Below are 16,026 nucleotides of genomic sequence, written 5' to 3'. Positions count from 1 at the left end.
GATTTAATCATGTAACTGTTGAGAGTTGTCATAAGTCTTATGTAATGAGTGACTATATTTACCCACAGTGGTAAAATTTAAAATAATTCCAAAATGTTTGTTCAAGAATGTATTAGTTGATGCAAGTAAAGTTATTCAGAGACAATAATATCAAACTTCATAACTTATACAAAGTACTTGGAACATCTGGTTTAATCACAATAGCATCTGGAGAATGTAGACTGGATAATTAATTATATAAAAGTTAAGAGACTTGAAATACACAACACTTGTTCTTTCCGACAAAGAAAGTTTTCCAAATCGAGTTTCTTTATGTTTATTAGCTAGACTATGGAAGAATGACTGAGGTGAATGCACAATAGTCACACCCAGATATGCTCATTATAGCTCTCCACAACTTTCACAACAAGAAATAACAGTTTCTATACAAAATTAATTTCTTCCAAAGCTTGTTGTATTTAAGAAATACATTTCTTCATTCTAAAATTTATGAACAAGACCTGAATTACTTCATCATTTTCAAAAGCAGATAAGTTCAAAACAAGTCATTTAACTAGCACTACAGCTGTACAACCTACCTTGTGTTATAGTCCAAAATTGGATTTTCTGGCTTCACTAAAGCTTCATAAACAGGCTGGAGTGTTGGACCAATCACTGTTATTCTTGTAAGTTCCATACCTGCTGTTGTATAACACTGAAACAAACAATAATAGAATCACTGCTCTTGTTGAAAGATCTATATTAGTTATTGTGTAACAATAAACAAGAAATAATAGAATAACTACTGTTCTTCAGAGTTCTGCATTCACTGTTGTGTAACAATAAAATGAGAAATAACAGAATAACTATTATTATTGTTGAAAGTCCTACATTCACTGTTCTGTAACAATGAAACAAGTAATAATAGAATATCTGCTATTCTTGAAAGTCCTACAATCACTGTTCTGTAAATTGAAACAATAATAGTTATCACTGTCTTGTTCTACTTTTACTGTTGTTTAACAATGAAACAAGTAATAATAGAATAACTACTATTCTTCTTGAAAGCCCTACATTCACTGTTCTGTAAATTGAAACAATAAAGGTTATCACTATCTTGTTAAAAGCCCTACATTCACTGTTCTGTAACAATGAAAAGAGTAATAACAGAATAACTGATATTCTTGTTGAAAGCCCTACATTCACTGTCCTGTAACAATGAAACAAGTAATAATAGAATATCTGCTATTCTTGAAAGTCCTACATTCACTGTTTTGTAAATTGAAACAGTAATAGTTATCACTGTCTTATTGAAAGTTCTACTTTCACTGCTGTTTAACAATGAAACAAGTAATAATAGAATATCTGCCATTCTTGAAAGTCCTACAATCAATGTTCTGTAAATTAAAACAATAATAGTTATCACTGTCTTGTTGAAAGTCCTACATTCACTGTTGTGTACCATTGAAATGAGCAATAATAGTGTAATCATTAAGGTGAGAATAGTGATGAAACTGGTGATAGAAAATATAACATTAATCAGAGGAATACTACATTACATAAATATTTTAAGTCTCAGAATCCATTATAAGTCTTTTGTATACAGCAAATTACAAGTTTTGATAAAGTACTTCTACTAAAGATTTGTCTGTCAATTTAATAAAGAAGGTGATTTTCATGCCTAGAATGAAAACATTTTTTTTTCAGTGTTAATTTTATATTCCAGTTGTCTCTAAACCATCCTAAAGGAATATCAGGAGGATTTATAGAAAATTTTATATATTTTGCCTGTTATTTTCTCCACCACTAACTGTATAAAAGCTCAGCCGATCTGTCTGACTTTATAACCACCATGTAAAACAAAAATACAAAATATAACTTCCCCTTTGCTTTATCTAAAATTACTGCATATTGTAACAGACAATCACACTTACTTATCCTAAGATATTCAGTTTCCTAAACTTTCAGCATTGTTTTTATTATTTTCAGAATAATATCAAAATGCTAAAACAGTGTAAAAAAACCAGCAGTCTGTATACATTTCTCAACGATAAATCTTTTTATTTAATTTTTTTTAAAGTTGTTTATCTAACCTACCAAGTTTCCATTTCTTAATCTAGTATTTTTATAACAATAAATAAAAAATACATAAAAAAACAAAAAATAGTACGTACATACGTAAGGACACTTGATTTTGTTTGGTAGGGATGTTGGTAGTAAATATTAATTTATTTTAAATTTAAATATGCAACTTAGAATACAAAATATTGAGAAGTACACAGAATATCTTATAACTCATAATTTAATTGGCTAAGGTATAATTGGATTAAAAAAGTTCAATAAGTGGTTTAGCTGAACTTACACAATAAGAAACAAAGAAAATAAAACCTGTTATCTGAATGATCCTAGTAGATAATCAGTATATCAGTGGCCTTTCTTTCTAGTTGTTATAAACAATCTAATAGCTGTAAGAAATTTACTATTACTATATATTTTAATTCCCGTGTTTGTTTCCGTTGTAATTTACACTGTTAAATGTCTGTTGTGAAAGTCCTACCCATCTTCTAAATTTGCAAAATATTCTGTAGTGTAAGAATTTTTTATGATGTGTATGATATGTGTATGTAAACACTAGTGACTGCCAGCATTTTTGCCAACTGAGCTTTTGAGAACCTTTCCAAATGAGTATATTAAATATGTAATTTATAGGATAATCAGACATCCACATATGGGTAGAAAGAAAACCTAAAATTGACAGTTTGGAGCAAAGAAGCATCACATGGAACATATTAGTGAAGACTGAGAATTTAATTAGTAAAAGGTCATGACACATGCACCTTAACCCCGATTTATACACAAGGAAACCAAAACTGTAATGTGGTATCCCATGGTCTAAGACTGCCTATTTGAATAATCATTCCTATTATACATACCCAAGGAAGAAAATTCCCACCTCCCATGAACCTGTGTCAGTCTCTGTCCCACATTCTGATCTGAGTACACACACATTCCATGGAAGAGATGACACAGAAATATGGTCATGCTAAGAGAGTATGTCTTATTGAAATATTGTGATATATAATCCTCAAAGATATAAGATTAACCCTTTTGACCTGGGGTTGGTGGATTATACCAACCAACCTTGTAACCATATAGTAAACATGAGAGTATTCATACTACAACTTTTAATAAGGCAGTAGCATTTCATGGAACTTTTGTACAAAACAAATCAAATTTTTATTTAAATATTTTTACTAAAGATTTATTGATGAATATATGGAGTCAGAGTGATAACTGGTTTTAGTGGAAAGTAATTTTCATGTTAAGATTGAAAATACACTTATTCAGCTGAAAATATATCAAACTTCATATGAATAATGTCTAAATCCTCTTAAATGCATATCAAACGTTTTTTTTAAAATGAAACATTACATTTTAGCTGCTACTTTCTCTAACATATCTGTATATGGACTTTTTCATTTTAAAAATATGTGCAGCCTACAAAAGACAATTACATAATATTTACTTTTAAACCAGAGCTAACACATTTTTCCACATAATTGCTATTATTATTGTTTCTCTTACAGTTTAACTTTGATCCTCTCAGACTGTGGTGATAATTATTCATTGTTCCAGATAATTTTGTGCAAACTACTGATCCAGTTACAGATACGCTCATGTTGGATTATACAACAATGATCAAATTTGGCCAGTGATATCATTAATTAAGATTATTTTGTTTGTTTATATAATTTAAAATTACTTATAATAAGTTTCTAATTTTTTATATTTCAGATACTTTTGTGACAATTACTAAAAAATACAGCAACTTAATACATACAAGTACCTTTGAAATCTTGTCTTCAAGGTTTTGCCCTTATACAATAAAGGTTGACATTGAAATGTTACCCTAATTCGACACAATTAAAATGTAGTCTTTGAAATTATTTTTCTTTTCTTTTTTTTAAATTGAATTACCCAATTTAGAATTCTAAATATTTCCAAGCATATAAAGTAGAATATCCTACAACTTACATAATTTATGTGGCTTCCTATCTAACATAGAAATAGCTTAAAATAATTCTCACACCATGTCAACAACATTCAAAGAAAATTATCCAAAAATGTTCATATCTGCTTAGTCCAAGGCCTTTATGACCTGTAAATGTCACTTGCATGAAATGTTTGCTTTTAATAATACAATGGCAAATGTCCTAGAGAACTTGTAAAGTTTTGAAAACAGAACTGTATGTGAAAGGCATGGCATGTGGCCTTTACTTTGTTGCTTTTATTTCCATGTAGCAAAAAAAAAAAAAATTTGTTATAAATTGACAGATTAGCTTTGGGATATCTACAAGTGAGAAATTTCATGGAAAGTTACAATGCTTTAGAAATGTAGCCAAAAATACTAAAATGAACAGTTTAGTCTGAAGAAGTTTCATACTATTCTAAATAAGAAATTACAATTTTTTAACATCAAAATTTGCACTATAATCTATACCAAGTTTAATGACATAAATTAAAGTAATTTAACTAAATTTTAGATGTATCTCTGTATAAGGTCATGGCATGCACATTTTGATTCAAAAGTAGTAAAAGAGTTAATGCATGTTTACAACCTCTGACACTCTGTTAACAAGGGCATTAAATTATCAAACCTAGAATACTTGGATGAAAACTTGAAACATTTCCTTGAATAATAATATTTTCTAATTATTGAAGGATGAAATATAATTCTTTAACAATGACACTCACATGAAGTTGTCCTCTGACTGTAGTTCTTTGGTTTTACTTACCATTTCACAATCTAAAGAATAGACTTTATAGTCTCCATTAATGGGAGGTGTTTTAGGAAGTGTCTTCACAAAGCCTTTCAATATATCTTCTTCACAACCTTCATGAACATGTCCCTAAACATTTCAAAAATATTTTCATATACTACATAGGTTCATGAAGCTAGAAAAACAATCAATTAAGTATCAGTAATGTATGATCTTAGAAGAAAGAAACTGATGTGTATTTATGAGCTCTCTCAATATGGGCTTGGTCAACCTAACTGATCATGTGACCTCTTTGTACTTGTTTGAAGTCTTCATGAATTTGATACTACTAACTTTTAAAATAATGTGTAAATCTTCAAGAAATTTGTCAATCTTTCAGTAAACATAAAAAAATATTTTTCAGTGAAGTGTTTTTAATAAACTAATAACAGATTTGTCTATGAATATATTGAGATTTTCAACATTATTTGTTTTAAATAATGCATGTGCAAAGTGATTTTCATGTTAAGGTTACAATATTTTTTTTTCATCTCTGAAATCTCCCAAATACATACCAAGTGATTGTTTTCAGTAAACTTTTAAATTTTCATTGTTATTTTCCCTACTCTAACTCTATACAAGATTGGTCAATTTGATTGACATTGTAACCACAAAAAATCAATTATCCTTTTTTTCTTTTTAGAATTACTTCATATTGTAACATGAAACTATATTTGTTTATCCTAAGTAGTTTTAAGCTTGCAATGGTACACATCTATTTACAATCAAAATTTTTTTGTTTTATTGCCTTTTGAACTGAATCTAACTACTTATATGCCATTATAAGTTGTAAATTACTTGTGGAATTTGCAGCTTATGTTACACTATCAAATTGTGATACCAATGAGATGCTTGCATGTGTGCCTCATGAAACATTTTCATTATATTGTTATTTATTTTACCTAACCTAACCTTAAGTAACCCAAAGTGATTCCTATTTTTACATTTCAGATACATTTATAATAATTAATAAAGAAGAAATATGAAAAAGAAGAAATAAAGTCCTTACCCATGTTTTCTTTTTTGTTGTCAACTATTGAAGATACTTAACCCTACTTTTTTCTTTTATACTAATAGTAGTAATACACCAAATAATTCTTATTTAAATAAATAATGCACCAAAAAGCATAGAATAATAGCACACAAAAGACAGCATCTTTATCTAACTATCAAAATTTGTTTTGGCTTTCTAACTATGTGACAAGAACCGTTACAAATTCATCCAAGCTAGTCGTTACCTTTCCTGTTGGAACCAAGCTTGTATTTAAAGAAAAATTAACAATTCCTTGTTTAGGACATAACATAACACATCCTTTAATAAATGAAAACCTTGGCTTTCTATTGGTTATATATAATATAGAATTAAAAGTAAGAGAGAGCTATTAATAAATCCTGAAAGAGAGCATTTAATAGGAGGGTGTAGCAGGAGAGATCTGACTTTCTATTTGATGGCTCTGTAGCCAAACAAATTTTAAAGCTATAAAAATTATGGTTTTATAATGAATACCTTTCATTAACTTTCTTATTTATTGAAGGGATAGTGAATAAAACAGAGAAGATGGAATGCTTACACTCACAAAAATTCAGGATTCTTTAAAAATATTGCCTTATAAAATTAAGAACTTAAAATGTATATACCATTAAAATATGGATTATTTGCTATGATTTTGTGCCATACTAATTGGTATAACATAAATAAGAAAGCAGTTTAATCAAATTTTGAATACAAGTCACTAAAATCTTGTTGTGACACGTACAGTAAATGATGCCCAGACAGAGAGGGTTAAGATGTTTTCCCACATATACTTTATTCTACTTTTGATATAATTGAACACTGTTTCCTATACAAGCAGTAATAACAAATAAAACTGCATAGAGTATATGATACGAACAAAGATGAGTAGATATATAAAAAGCTAAAGAATATGACTTACAGCAGCCACACAACAGCCTTCTGATTGAGTATCACCTTGACAACAAGAATATCTGCTCTCCAGATTTCCTGCAACTAAGAGTAATTAACAGTTAATCAGAATGCAAATAAAAAAAAAATTGTGTACATGATAGCAGAATGATCTGTTCCACACATTTTTGTAACAAGTTGGTTGGTTGATTTAGTGTTTTATGGCACAAAGCAGCTAGGCTTACTGTGCCAAACATCCAGTGAAAAGTTAAAAGTAAATTTAGCAAAATTCATAATAGGAAATTAAGGTAAAACAAAACAAAGTAAAATAAACCAAAAAACAACAACACATAAATAGCATAAAACCAATGTTTACATCTAGTCTACAACGTTAAGAGCAAAACTACAGTAATTCACGTTGTAAAGGACTTTCTGTAGATTAACTGTAATTATCATAACTCACCAGGAAGACTAACAGATAAGTACAAAAACCACTGTCAGTCACCTGAGGTTGGCCTTTGCAGTCCTGGTTCATTATGGCCATTTTCAAAAGATAAAGTAATAAAAGTCTTAAAACTTCCCAGGATAACTAGCAGGTTGTTCAAACAGCAGTGTTAGTCACCTGAAGTTGGCTTTGTAACAAGAAAATATTCAGGTGGAAACTTGACAAGAGAGCAATCTGTTCTCTAAACATTTGTAATAAGAACTAAATAGTGAAAATATTCAGTTGTATACTTGGTAACACAGCATATACATCACAGAATTTTTTAACACTAAGAACTCAACAATGATATTTAATTGGATGTCTGATATAACATAAACCTGATCCTTTCACTCTTTAGATCAAAAACTAAACAGTGAGAAATATTCAGTTGTACTCATTCATAATTAATTGTGATCCAAGAGAAATATGCAATTACATAGTTATTTATAGGTTTTAAAATTTCTTCCAGACATTGATTATCCATTCTGATACACCCTTCTTCTCTTTACTATAGTTATACGCAGAAAGTATCAATGGCTGATCTACCATTTAAATGAGATGTGTTCACAAACACAAGTTTTAATTTACTTCAACTTACTTCTTTTCTTCCAAACGCGGCCCCAGTGATAAACGCATTCCTCTTCATTCACATAATGTTTTCTAGTATTTACACGGTAAACAGTCTGGCAACGGCTGCAAGTCCTCTCAAATGCTGCATAGGAGAAATATGAGTATATTATGCATTAATCTGCAAAAACATGTTTATCAATGATTGCATACATAATTTCAAAAATTATTTCTTAATCTATTTTCCTATACCAAGGGTAACAACAGGCGATGCTAATAAAATTTCAACCTCTATATTCCCTGATTTTTATCATTATCAGTGCATATGACATCAAAGCTATTGACCTTCAATTCTGTGCCAGTTTCTCATGTAAATAATAGTACAAATGATCACTGATTGTTATGGTCAACAAAAAATATCCTTTACAATTATGTTTAGGCATTATTTTAGTTACAATTGGTTCCTGTCTGTCGTATTCTATAACATATATTTTTACTTTAAAGAAAAATTTTTTACTTAATATTTGAATCTTCATTTCTAGATTTATCATGTTAAGTACAGCTCAAGGAGTCAATTACTACACCCATGCAATCTGATGCTTCATTTTCAGTTTTCTTTCACCACTGACAAAATTAATGATAAAACCCCAAGAAATCTGATGGAATGCATTCGAAGCTTTGTATACCTTCTGAAGTGACACTAATGATGGCATCAGTGATAATCTGATTACACAATTCTGGGTTGAAAAGTTTTGTGTGGCTACTAAAGTGACACCAGTGATGGCATCAACAATGTGATGCTTTGTTTGAAAAACTTTATATCATTATATATATACATCTTATACCATTATATACACATCTTCTATATAAGACTAATTTATGAAGATTAAAAAAAATCATGATTCAGGTACGTCTGACACAAGAATATAAATTATTATAGATCACCACTGTTGCCATTTAAACTAAGTGGGAATGAAGTGTTTTTGTGACTGATTTACATGGGAAAGTTTTTGCATCTTATAATAAAGAAAATGAATATGTTATCTTAACAAAAGTTAAATTACATTTGTGCTAGTGGTATCTGTTAATAATAGAATTTTAGTGTTTTCAAACTCACTGTAAAATGTTGTACATGACAAAGACTGAATGTCTTGAAAATTAATTACTATTTTCTTTTCTAAAAATGAGTGTGGCTGTGTTTCAACTTGTATAATCAATGTAGAATGGCATTATAATTAAAAAATATATGTAATAATACATGTGTTATATTCTTATTTAAGACAATCTGAAGATGAAAATTGCTCATCTTATCTTTTTTATTAAATTCAACCTCTGATTATGTCTACAATTTCTACAGCTAAAACTTTACACATTGTTGAGAATACGTCTTGTGTCTTGCCATGACATAACAGATGAACTATTGGTCAAAAAACTGATGCTGGGGGAAATATATTCTCTTAAGAGAGGACAGATAGATACTATGTGGTTTTGCTTGGTTTGTTTTTGAATTTCAGGCAAAGCTACATGAGGGCTATCTGCACTAGCCATCCTTCTTGGGCTACTCTTTTACCAATGAATAATGGGATTGACCATAACATTATAACACCCACACAGCTGAAAGGGCGAGCATGTTTGTGTGACGGATCATGCCAGGCTATTTGGTTTTGAATAAAAGATAACAAGCACAGTTAAACCATCCAAAATAAAGCAGCAAGTGGAAGCTAAAGAAAAAATTTTAAAGTACTCAGAATCCTAGTATGTAGTGAAAATAATTAAAACCCATTTAGTTTCAGATTTTTGTACTTAAACATCTATAAGTAAAACAAGTACAGATTTGGTTCAATAACTAAATTTTGTAGTTAAACATGGCAGTTTAGTTACTTTATCAGTGAAATTGTTGCTCATTTTCTCTGTTAACACCTACAGTGAAATATGTTTCACATTAACCAGGAATAAATAACACAGGTAAGAGATTTTGATCAAATATTTTATTTAACGAATGCTTACAATCTGACGTTTGTTTTTTGTTCTCTTTGGTGTGGATTATAGCTCTTCCTGGTTCGGAAGGGTGAAGCTTTGGAAACCCATGTTCTTCAAGTTGTTTAGGTGTGAGGGTGTATGGTAATAACAGCTTGTAAAGTTGAAGTCCTAAAAAAATGAAATCAATTAATATAAATTATTTGCTGGAAAAGTATAGAAAACAGTCTGAAAATACATATCCATTAAAAAAGATTGAAAACTGATTTATGCATACAACAAAATAAACCAAGAATTTATTACAGCTCCACAAGTTACACTTATGAATTTCAAACTTACAATATTTATGTAGCATTGGTCAGAAACAGTTAACGAAGTGCGTTATTGTCTCAAGATTTCTTGAAATGTACTAAATTCCTCCTAGCTTTATTCAGCCTTGAAAAAAATTGTCATCAAAAATTCCTAAAATTCCACAAGTGGGAGTCATGAACATGAGATTTGGAAGTTGGTTATCATCAAGTAAACCAAAAAATAATATTTTTGTGAAAGAATAAAACTTTTCCCAATGTCAAAATGTGTAGGAAGATTAAAGAAATGGACCTGATATATAGAAAGTAAAAATAAAGTACATGCTCAAAGATACCAATGCCAAATAAGAGGTTTTTTTTTTATACCAGTGTTGGCCATAACCTGAATAGGACAATTAGCAGGATACATCTAATACACAGTCATGAGATATAATGTGATAAAGAGATGAATTCAAATTTGCATTATTTAGTAGAGAGTTAATACCATGAAAAAAAGATCTCCTTATTCATGGTAGCAGATAATTTTTCAACATCTTTGAAGAGCATCACAAAATAACTCGTAGCATGCTAAGTAATGAGTTACACAGATGTTGTTTATGTAGAAATTTTCAGATTGCCTAGAGCTGTTAAGGAAACATTTTAATGCCCATACAGCTTAGTTAGAAAGTCGGTTACATTTTAAAAGTTTTATGACATGTTTTCTTTTGTTTTATGTTAATAGTAACATTTTAAGTAGCACATTTACAATAAATAAAATTATGGAATGTATTAACATAAAAAGTTGTAATACACTGAGAGAAAAAGTACAAGAACCAATTATAGGCAGAGTTTTTATTATTTTATGTATATTTGTTATTAATTCTTTATACAAATGACTAAAATATACAAATTAGAAAGTTATAAGGTTAGATAAGAAAAACTAAATGGAGAAGGCTATATATATGTAAAAGACATTCTATAGCACAATCACATTTTATGACAATACGTTATTTCACTGAGCACAATGGTAATTTGAAGCTCTATTTATAGAAAGGAAGAAAAAAAGCTTTTCCACTGTGATATTCATCTTGGTTCTGAGTGATATTAAAGCAAAAAATTTAAATGACTGGGAGATTTGTAAAGCATTAGTCTTAGCTGTTAGAATAAAAACCATGTAATTGTCTGTAACAATATAGTTATTCTATAAAGAAAATGAATATTTGTATTTTTGTGGTAGTTTCAAGGTTGGTCAAATGGGCTGAGCTTATAAAAAATATATTAAAAATCATCAGTCACCCCAAGTATAAGAACTAAGATATTTATTCTCTAAGTCTTCCCTCTTCAATAAATAATTTACTACTCCCTCAAGAAGGAGGGACAAGACAAATTGCTCATTATAGTATAGATACCAGTCAGGCAAAGCATAATTTTTATAGCCTGTGATCTTGTCTGTTTATGAAGCCATAAACTAGAAAATCAAATCCATTTGCCACACCCACATATTAAAAAATTGCAAAGTTTTCTCCAACATTTTATATTATTTAAAACCAGTACAGAAGTCAGAATTGTAATCTATCAAATGATGTGTTATGTTGTTTTCTGAGTGATATTTAGTTATTTAAATTTATTTTCACAGGAATTACACTGACATGCTTGGGCAATTTTTTTAAAAGCTCTTATTACACAGTTACAAAACCAGAAACATTATGACTGTTATATTATTTTTTGCATGGTATTACTTAGTTCTCTTAGGTGCAGTATTTAGTTAGATAAAACAAAATATTTAGTGTAGTAGTGCCATTAACATAAAGTAGTCTTAAATTAAATTTCACTGACAGTCAACAACAAAAGAAAAGAAGACCCAAGTAATTACCTTTTTTTTATACCACATATTATTGTAAAATTAACTGAAATAAAAAATAAACTTATTAGTTTAGACAAGGTAAAATTAGGTATGTTATGAAAATAAGGATAAAATTGCAGCAATTTGATATGGTATCATCAGATCAGTTTTGTGACAAGATTAATAGTTAGGTGCCATTCAATGGACAGTGAAACAACAAAACTAAGTATAAATAGATGCATATTGTTATGAACTTTGAGCAATTTAGGATAAAAAAACTGTAATTTCTTGTTACAATTTGCAGTCATTCTTAAAAAAAAGGTGATTTGTAATTATTTCCTGATGTTTTAGGGCAGTTACAAGGTCAGTCAAATGAAGATTGCTTAATGAAATTTGAAAATAAAGAAAAGTACTTTTAATTTTAAAATGAAAAATTCACTTTATTGAAACAGCAACACTGCATCCATATATTTATGACTTATTATTATTTCTTGTCTAGAAAAAGATAATGTTTAGTGAAAACTTCCCAAATTTTTTAAATGAACTTTAAGTACTTTCAGAGCACATTAAGTATATATACCTTCATGGTTACAAAATACTTGCATAGTGGTTACAAGGTTATGCAATATTCATGAGGCTGGAGGAAGGGCTAATATTTAAATGTGACAAAATTCATTGATGTTTTAGTACATAGAACATTTTTCAGTAACAAATGATTAATCTTAACATAGCTTTAACCATTTCCATAATTATTATAAAGTAAATGCCTGGTCAGAAATCCAATACTGGATCCAAATTGTCACAAAATGTTTAAACTTTTCTAAGTCTGTAAAAAAATTATATTTTGTGTAATATATCTTTGGGAAAATCTATCTTTAAAAAATCTGAATTATGTGGAAAAATTTCAGTATGTCTGTACAGCATATATACTAAAATGTTGCAATGAGGAATGTAATTATCATACTATAATTTCCTACACAACTGTTTATTCAGTTACAAAGTAACTAATTTGAACTAAATGCACAATAATAAAGTTTAAATGCAAGCTTTTTTGTGGTAAAAAATGTGAGTGTGTAAAGATTTTTAAAGTATTCTGTGATGCAGAATTACTATTCTAACTTAACTGTTATCTAAATGATAAACAAGACATATCAAGTATTACGAGACTTACGATAAAGTGAAATAATTAATTTTGACAATTTAAATAACTGAAAATTTCTAAGGAATAAAAATTTTACAAATTAAAAAACTTAAGATTTAAAAAAGGAATAAAAACAGAATGCAAACAAATATTAAATGCGTCATTATATTAAAAAAATATTACTATTTAAAAATAATTACTATTTAATAATTTAAAAAATTACTATTTAAAGATTTACATATATTTGAACATGTAAATTCACACACCAATATGTCTGTAATTAATTCATTTTCAGGTTCCTCGACAACAAATACAAGCACTGAATAAAATCTTTTACACACACAACACACAAAAAATACTTTCATAACAATATATTAATTTTCGAAAGTAATATCCTAATCGTTAACAAATCTTGCTTATTTATAATCAAGTTAAAATGCTATCATAAAACATATTTATTCTGGAATAGTGAGTTTCTTTTGGAATGAATTACAAGTGACCATGCTACACAAATGTCAAACAAAAATAAATAATAATATTCTTACTAATGGCTTAATAGCTGTGCTATAAAAATGTTGTTTGTTTACAGATATCTGTACAAAGTTGTGCAAGGGCCATCTGTGCTAATAATCTCTAAATTTTAACAGACCAATAAGATGGAAGGTAGATAGTCAATATTACTTTAATCTCTTTATTCTTGTCTTACAGAAGAGTGGCATTTGACCATCACTCTTATATTGCACTAACAGTTCAAAGTGCAATTTTGGCACATTAACTCAACCCAATTATGTTTTGATTGTGAATATGGGAATTAATTCCTTTCATCTGATCAAAGCTCTTATATCTTCTAGCAAATGAAACTGAAAGATATACTGAGTACTTATTGAACTAGTAATTAGAAATACTTTTTACATCTTTTGACAAAGACCAACCTCTGTAAACTTTAAAAACAAATTCTGTGTAAAGATTGGAAAAACATTTCTTAAGTGTTACTGAATTATTATTACGGACAAAGAAAAATTAGTAATATATATTAAAACTAAAAACACAGCTTCAATTTTGGTTTCTGAGTAAACAAGGACCATGAACCAAATGTGTCTATCATTTTATTCACAAAATGGATGACTAAGTCAATTAAAATAAGATCAGAAACTTTTGAACCCCAAATAAACAGCTAATTGAACTCTTTTTCAGAACCATCACAAGTAATCTTCTGATGGAATATTTACCTTTAACTTCTTCCTTTTCTGGTTTACTCTTCCGTCGTTCAATGCTAAAACTTGTTTTAGCAGCCTTTGATCCTCCCAAGACGTATTCATGGGAGATAACTTTATTATGGGTTTTTTGAGTTCTGAGCAATGATGAAGAGTTGGTTTTAGAGGTAGTGGCAATGTCATCATCTACAGTAGAGTCAGCTCCAGGTGATTCATGCAGTGTAGTTTCTGCTTCATCTCGTAATCGTTTCAGAGTATTAACAGCCAAATTGAGGTATAATGTTTTGTTAGAGCTACGATTATAAGTATTCTTTTCTTCTTCAAGAGCCTGAATGTAAGAAAGAACAAATCACACAGTTTCATAACATTTGTTCTACTTAGAGCATATAGCAACAGTACAATTTCACAAACATTCACAGCATTTAAAAGAATGTTGTACGAAATCATGACCCTTTCTTTAATGTTCAATGTCACATTAAGCCTATGAAAGAATGAATAAAAATAAATTATAAGTAATTAATTCCCAAATTAAATAAACATATAGCTGTAAAAAAATAATATGTAGTATATATTTTTTAACAATTGAGTACCTGTGCTTATACTATCATCCCAATACCTAAAAAAATAAATATCTTGGTACAATGCCTGAACCCTAACTGTTCTAATACTACAAGATGTCTGGCATAATGCCAAAATGATATAAAACAAACAAATTTTTTTTTTTTCCAAAGTACAATTTCCACAGAGAACAACATTTTAAATGTTGTTTTATTAATTTAACTTACAAAGGAAAGCAACACATTTATCATGTTTTTATTATGTAAAAATAAAACCAGTGTCTAACTTACACGTTTAAATGCTTGCTCTTCATGGACATACATCTTTAGACATTCATCAATAAAAACATTCAAATATCTCTGTCTGATATTGGTTGGAACTTTACTTCCATATTCACAAGGTATAACGGGTCGTTTCAGAATTGTCTATAAAGAAAACAAAACAACAACACATGAAAATACTGCATATAATTTACAGATAAAATAAAAACTACAAGGTCAAAGGTGCTTAGAAAATTTCTAAAACTACTGTTAGAAAATGCATTGTTAAGAACAGTATTTAATAAATCCTAATGTGTGATAGGATAAAAACAAAATGTCCAGTTATTTTCTAATCACATTTAGAAACATATGCCAAACAAATCTAATTGCTATGGTAATAAAATATTTTATTAGGTAAAACAGAAATTCTCAAATGGATATAAAAACAGGTCTTTATTTCATAGTTCACACAAAAAATAAAAATGTCTTAAAGAGTAATGTAGAAACAACTTACTGTACTATTACTACAGAAAGACTGAAGTTTTATATAGAGGTCCACACACAGACAGTTTTAAAATATGTGGAAAATTATACTTGTAATGTTGAGTTTAGTACGATAAACATGCACTGATTATTGTCATAATTATAAAAGTTACAACTAACAAATCTATGAAGAATTATTCTTGTCTTTATCTTAAAATATGGATGGTAATATAATGTGCAAGTTTAATAAACTCAAATGATCATAAGAGTAGAACTGAACTGTAAATTTACTTGAATTTTTTCAAACACTTATATAAGCTTTGTTATGCACTAAATGTCACTATTGTAAAGTATTTTTTATACATCATTTTAATATATTACTTACGAGGTTTCTAGCAACAGATAATTCATTTGTAATACCCAAGACACTTGAATACTATCTAGTTTTTAAGTTTTCTACATAAAATATAAAAGAACAGTATTTGTATTATAGCACTTTGGTGATGGAAT

General features: G+C 28.7%; 1 protein-coding gene across 1 annotated transcript in view; it reads right to left on the bottom strand.

Annotated features, from left to right (window-relative positions):
• The window catches only part of LOC143236881 (RNA exonuclease 1 homolog), a 52,209-nt gene that overhangs the window by 7,313 nt on the left and 28,870 nt on the right, over positions 1-16,026 (bottom strand). The window contains exons 6-12 of the mRNA XM_076475532.1: positions 15,064-15,198; positions 14,231-14,543; positions 9,761-9,901; positions 7,785-7,898; positions 6,734-6,807; positions 4,776-4,889; positions 579-694 (exon numbers count right to left, since the gene is read on the bottom strand). Coding sequence (XP_076331647.1) covers positions 579-694; positions 4,776-4,889; positions 6,734-6,807; positions 7,785-7,898; positions 9,761-9,901; positions 14,231-14,543; positions 15,064-15,198 — 1,007 coding nt within the window. The remainder of the gene's footprint in view (positions 1-578; positions 695-4,775; positions 4,890-6,733; positions 6,808-7,784; positions 7,899-9,760; positions 9,902-14,230; positions 14,544-15,063; positions 15,199-16,026) is intronic.

The sequence above is a fragment of the Tachypleus tridentatus genome, chromosome 13 (assembly GCF_004210375.1).
Source record: "Tachypleus tridentatus isolate NWPU-2018 chromosome 13, ASM421037v1, whole genome shotgun sequence".
In the NCBI taxonomy this organism is placed as follows: domain Eukaryota; kingdom Metazoa; phylum Arthropoda; class Merostomata; order Xiphosura; family Limulidae; genus Tachypleus; species Tachypleus tridentatus.
Note: the sequence above shows the minus strand (reverse complement) of the source record. Positions and strands in the feature narration are given on the sequence as shown.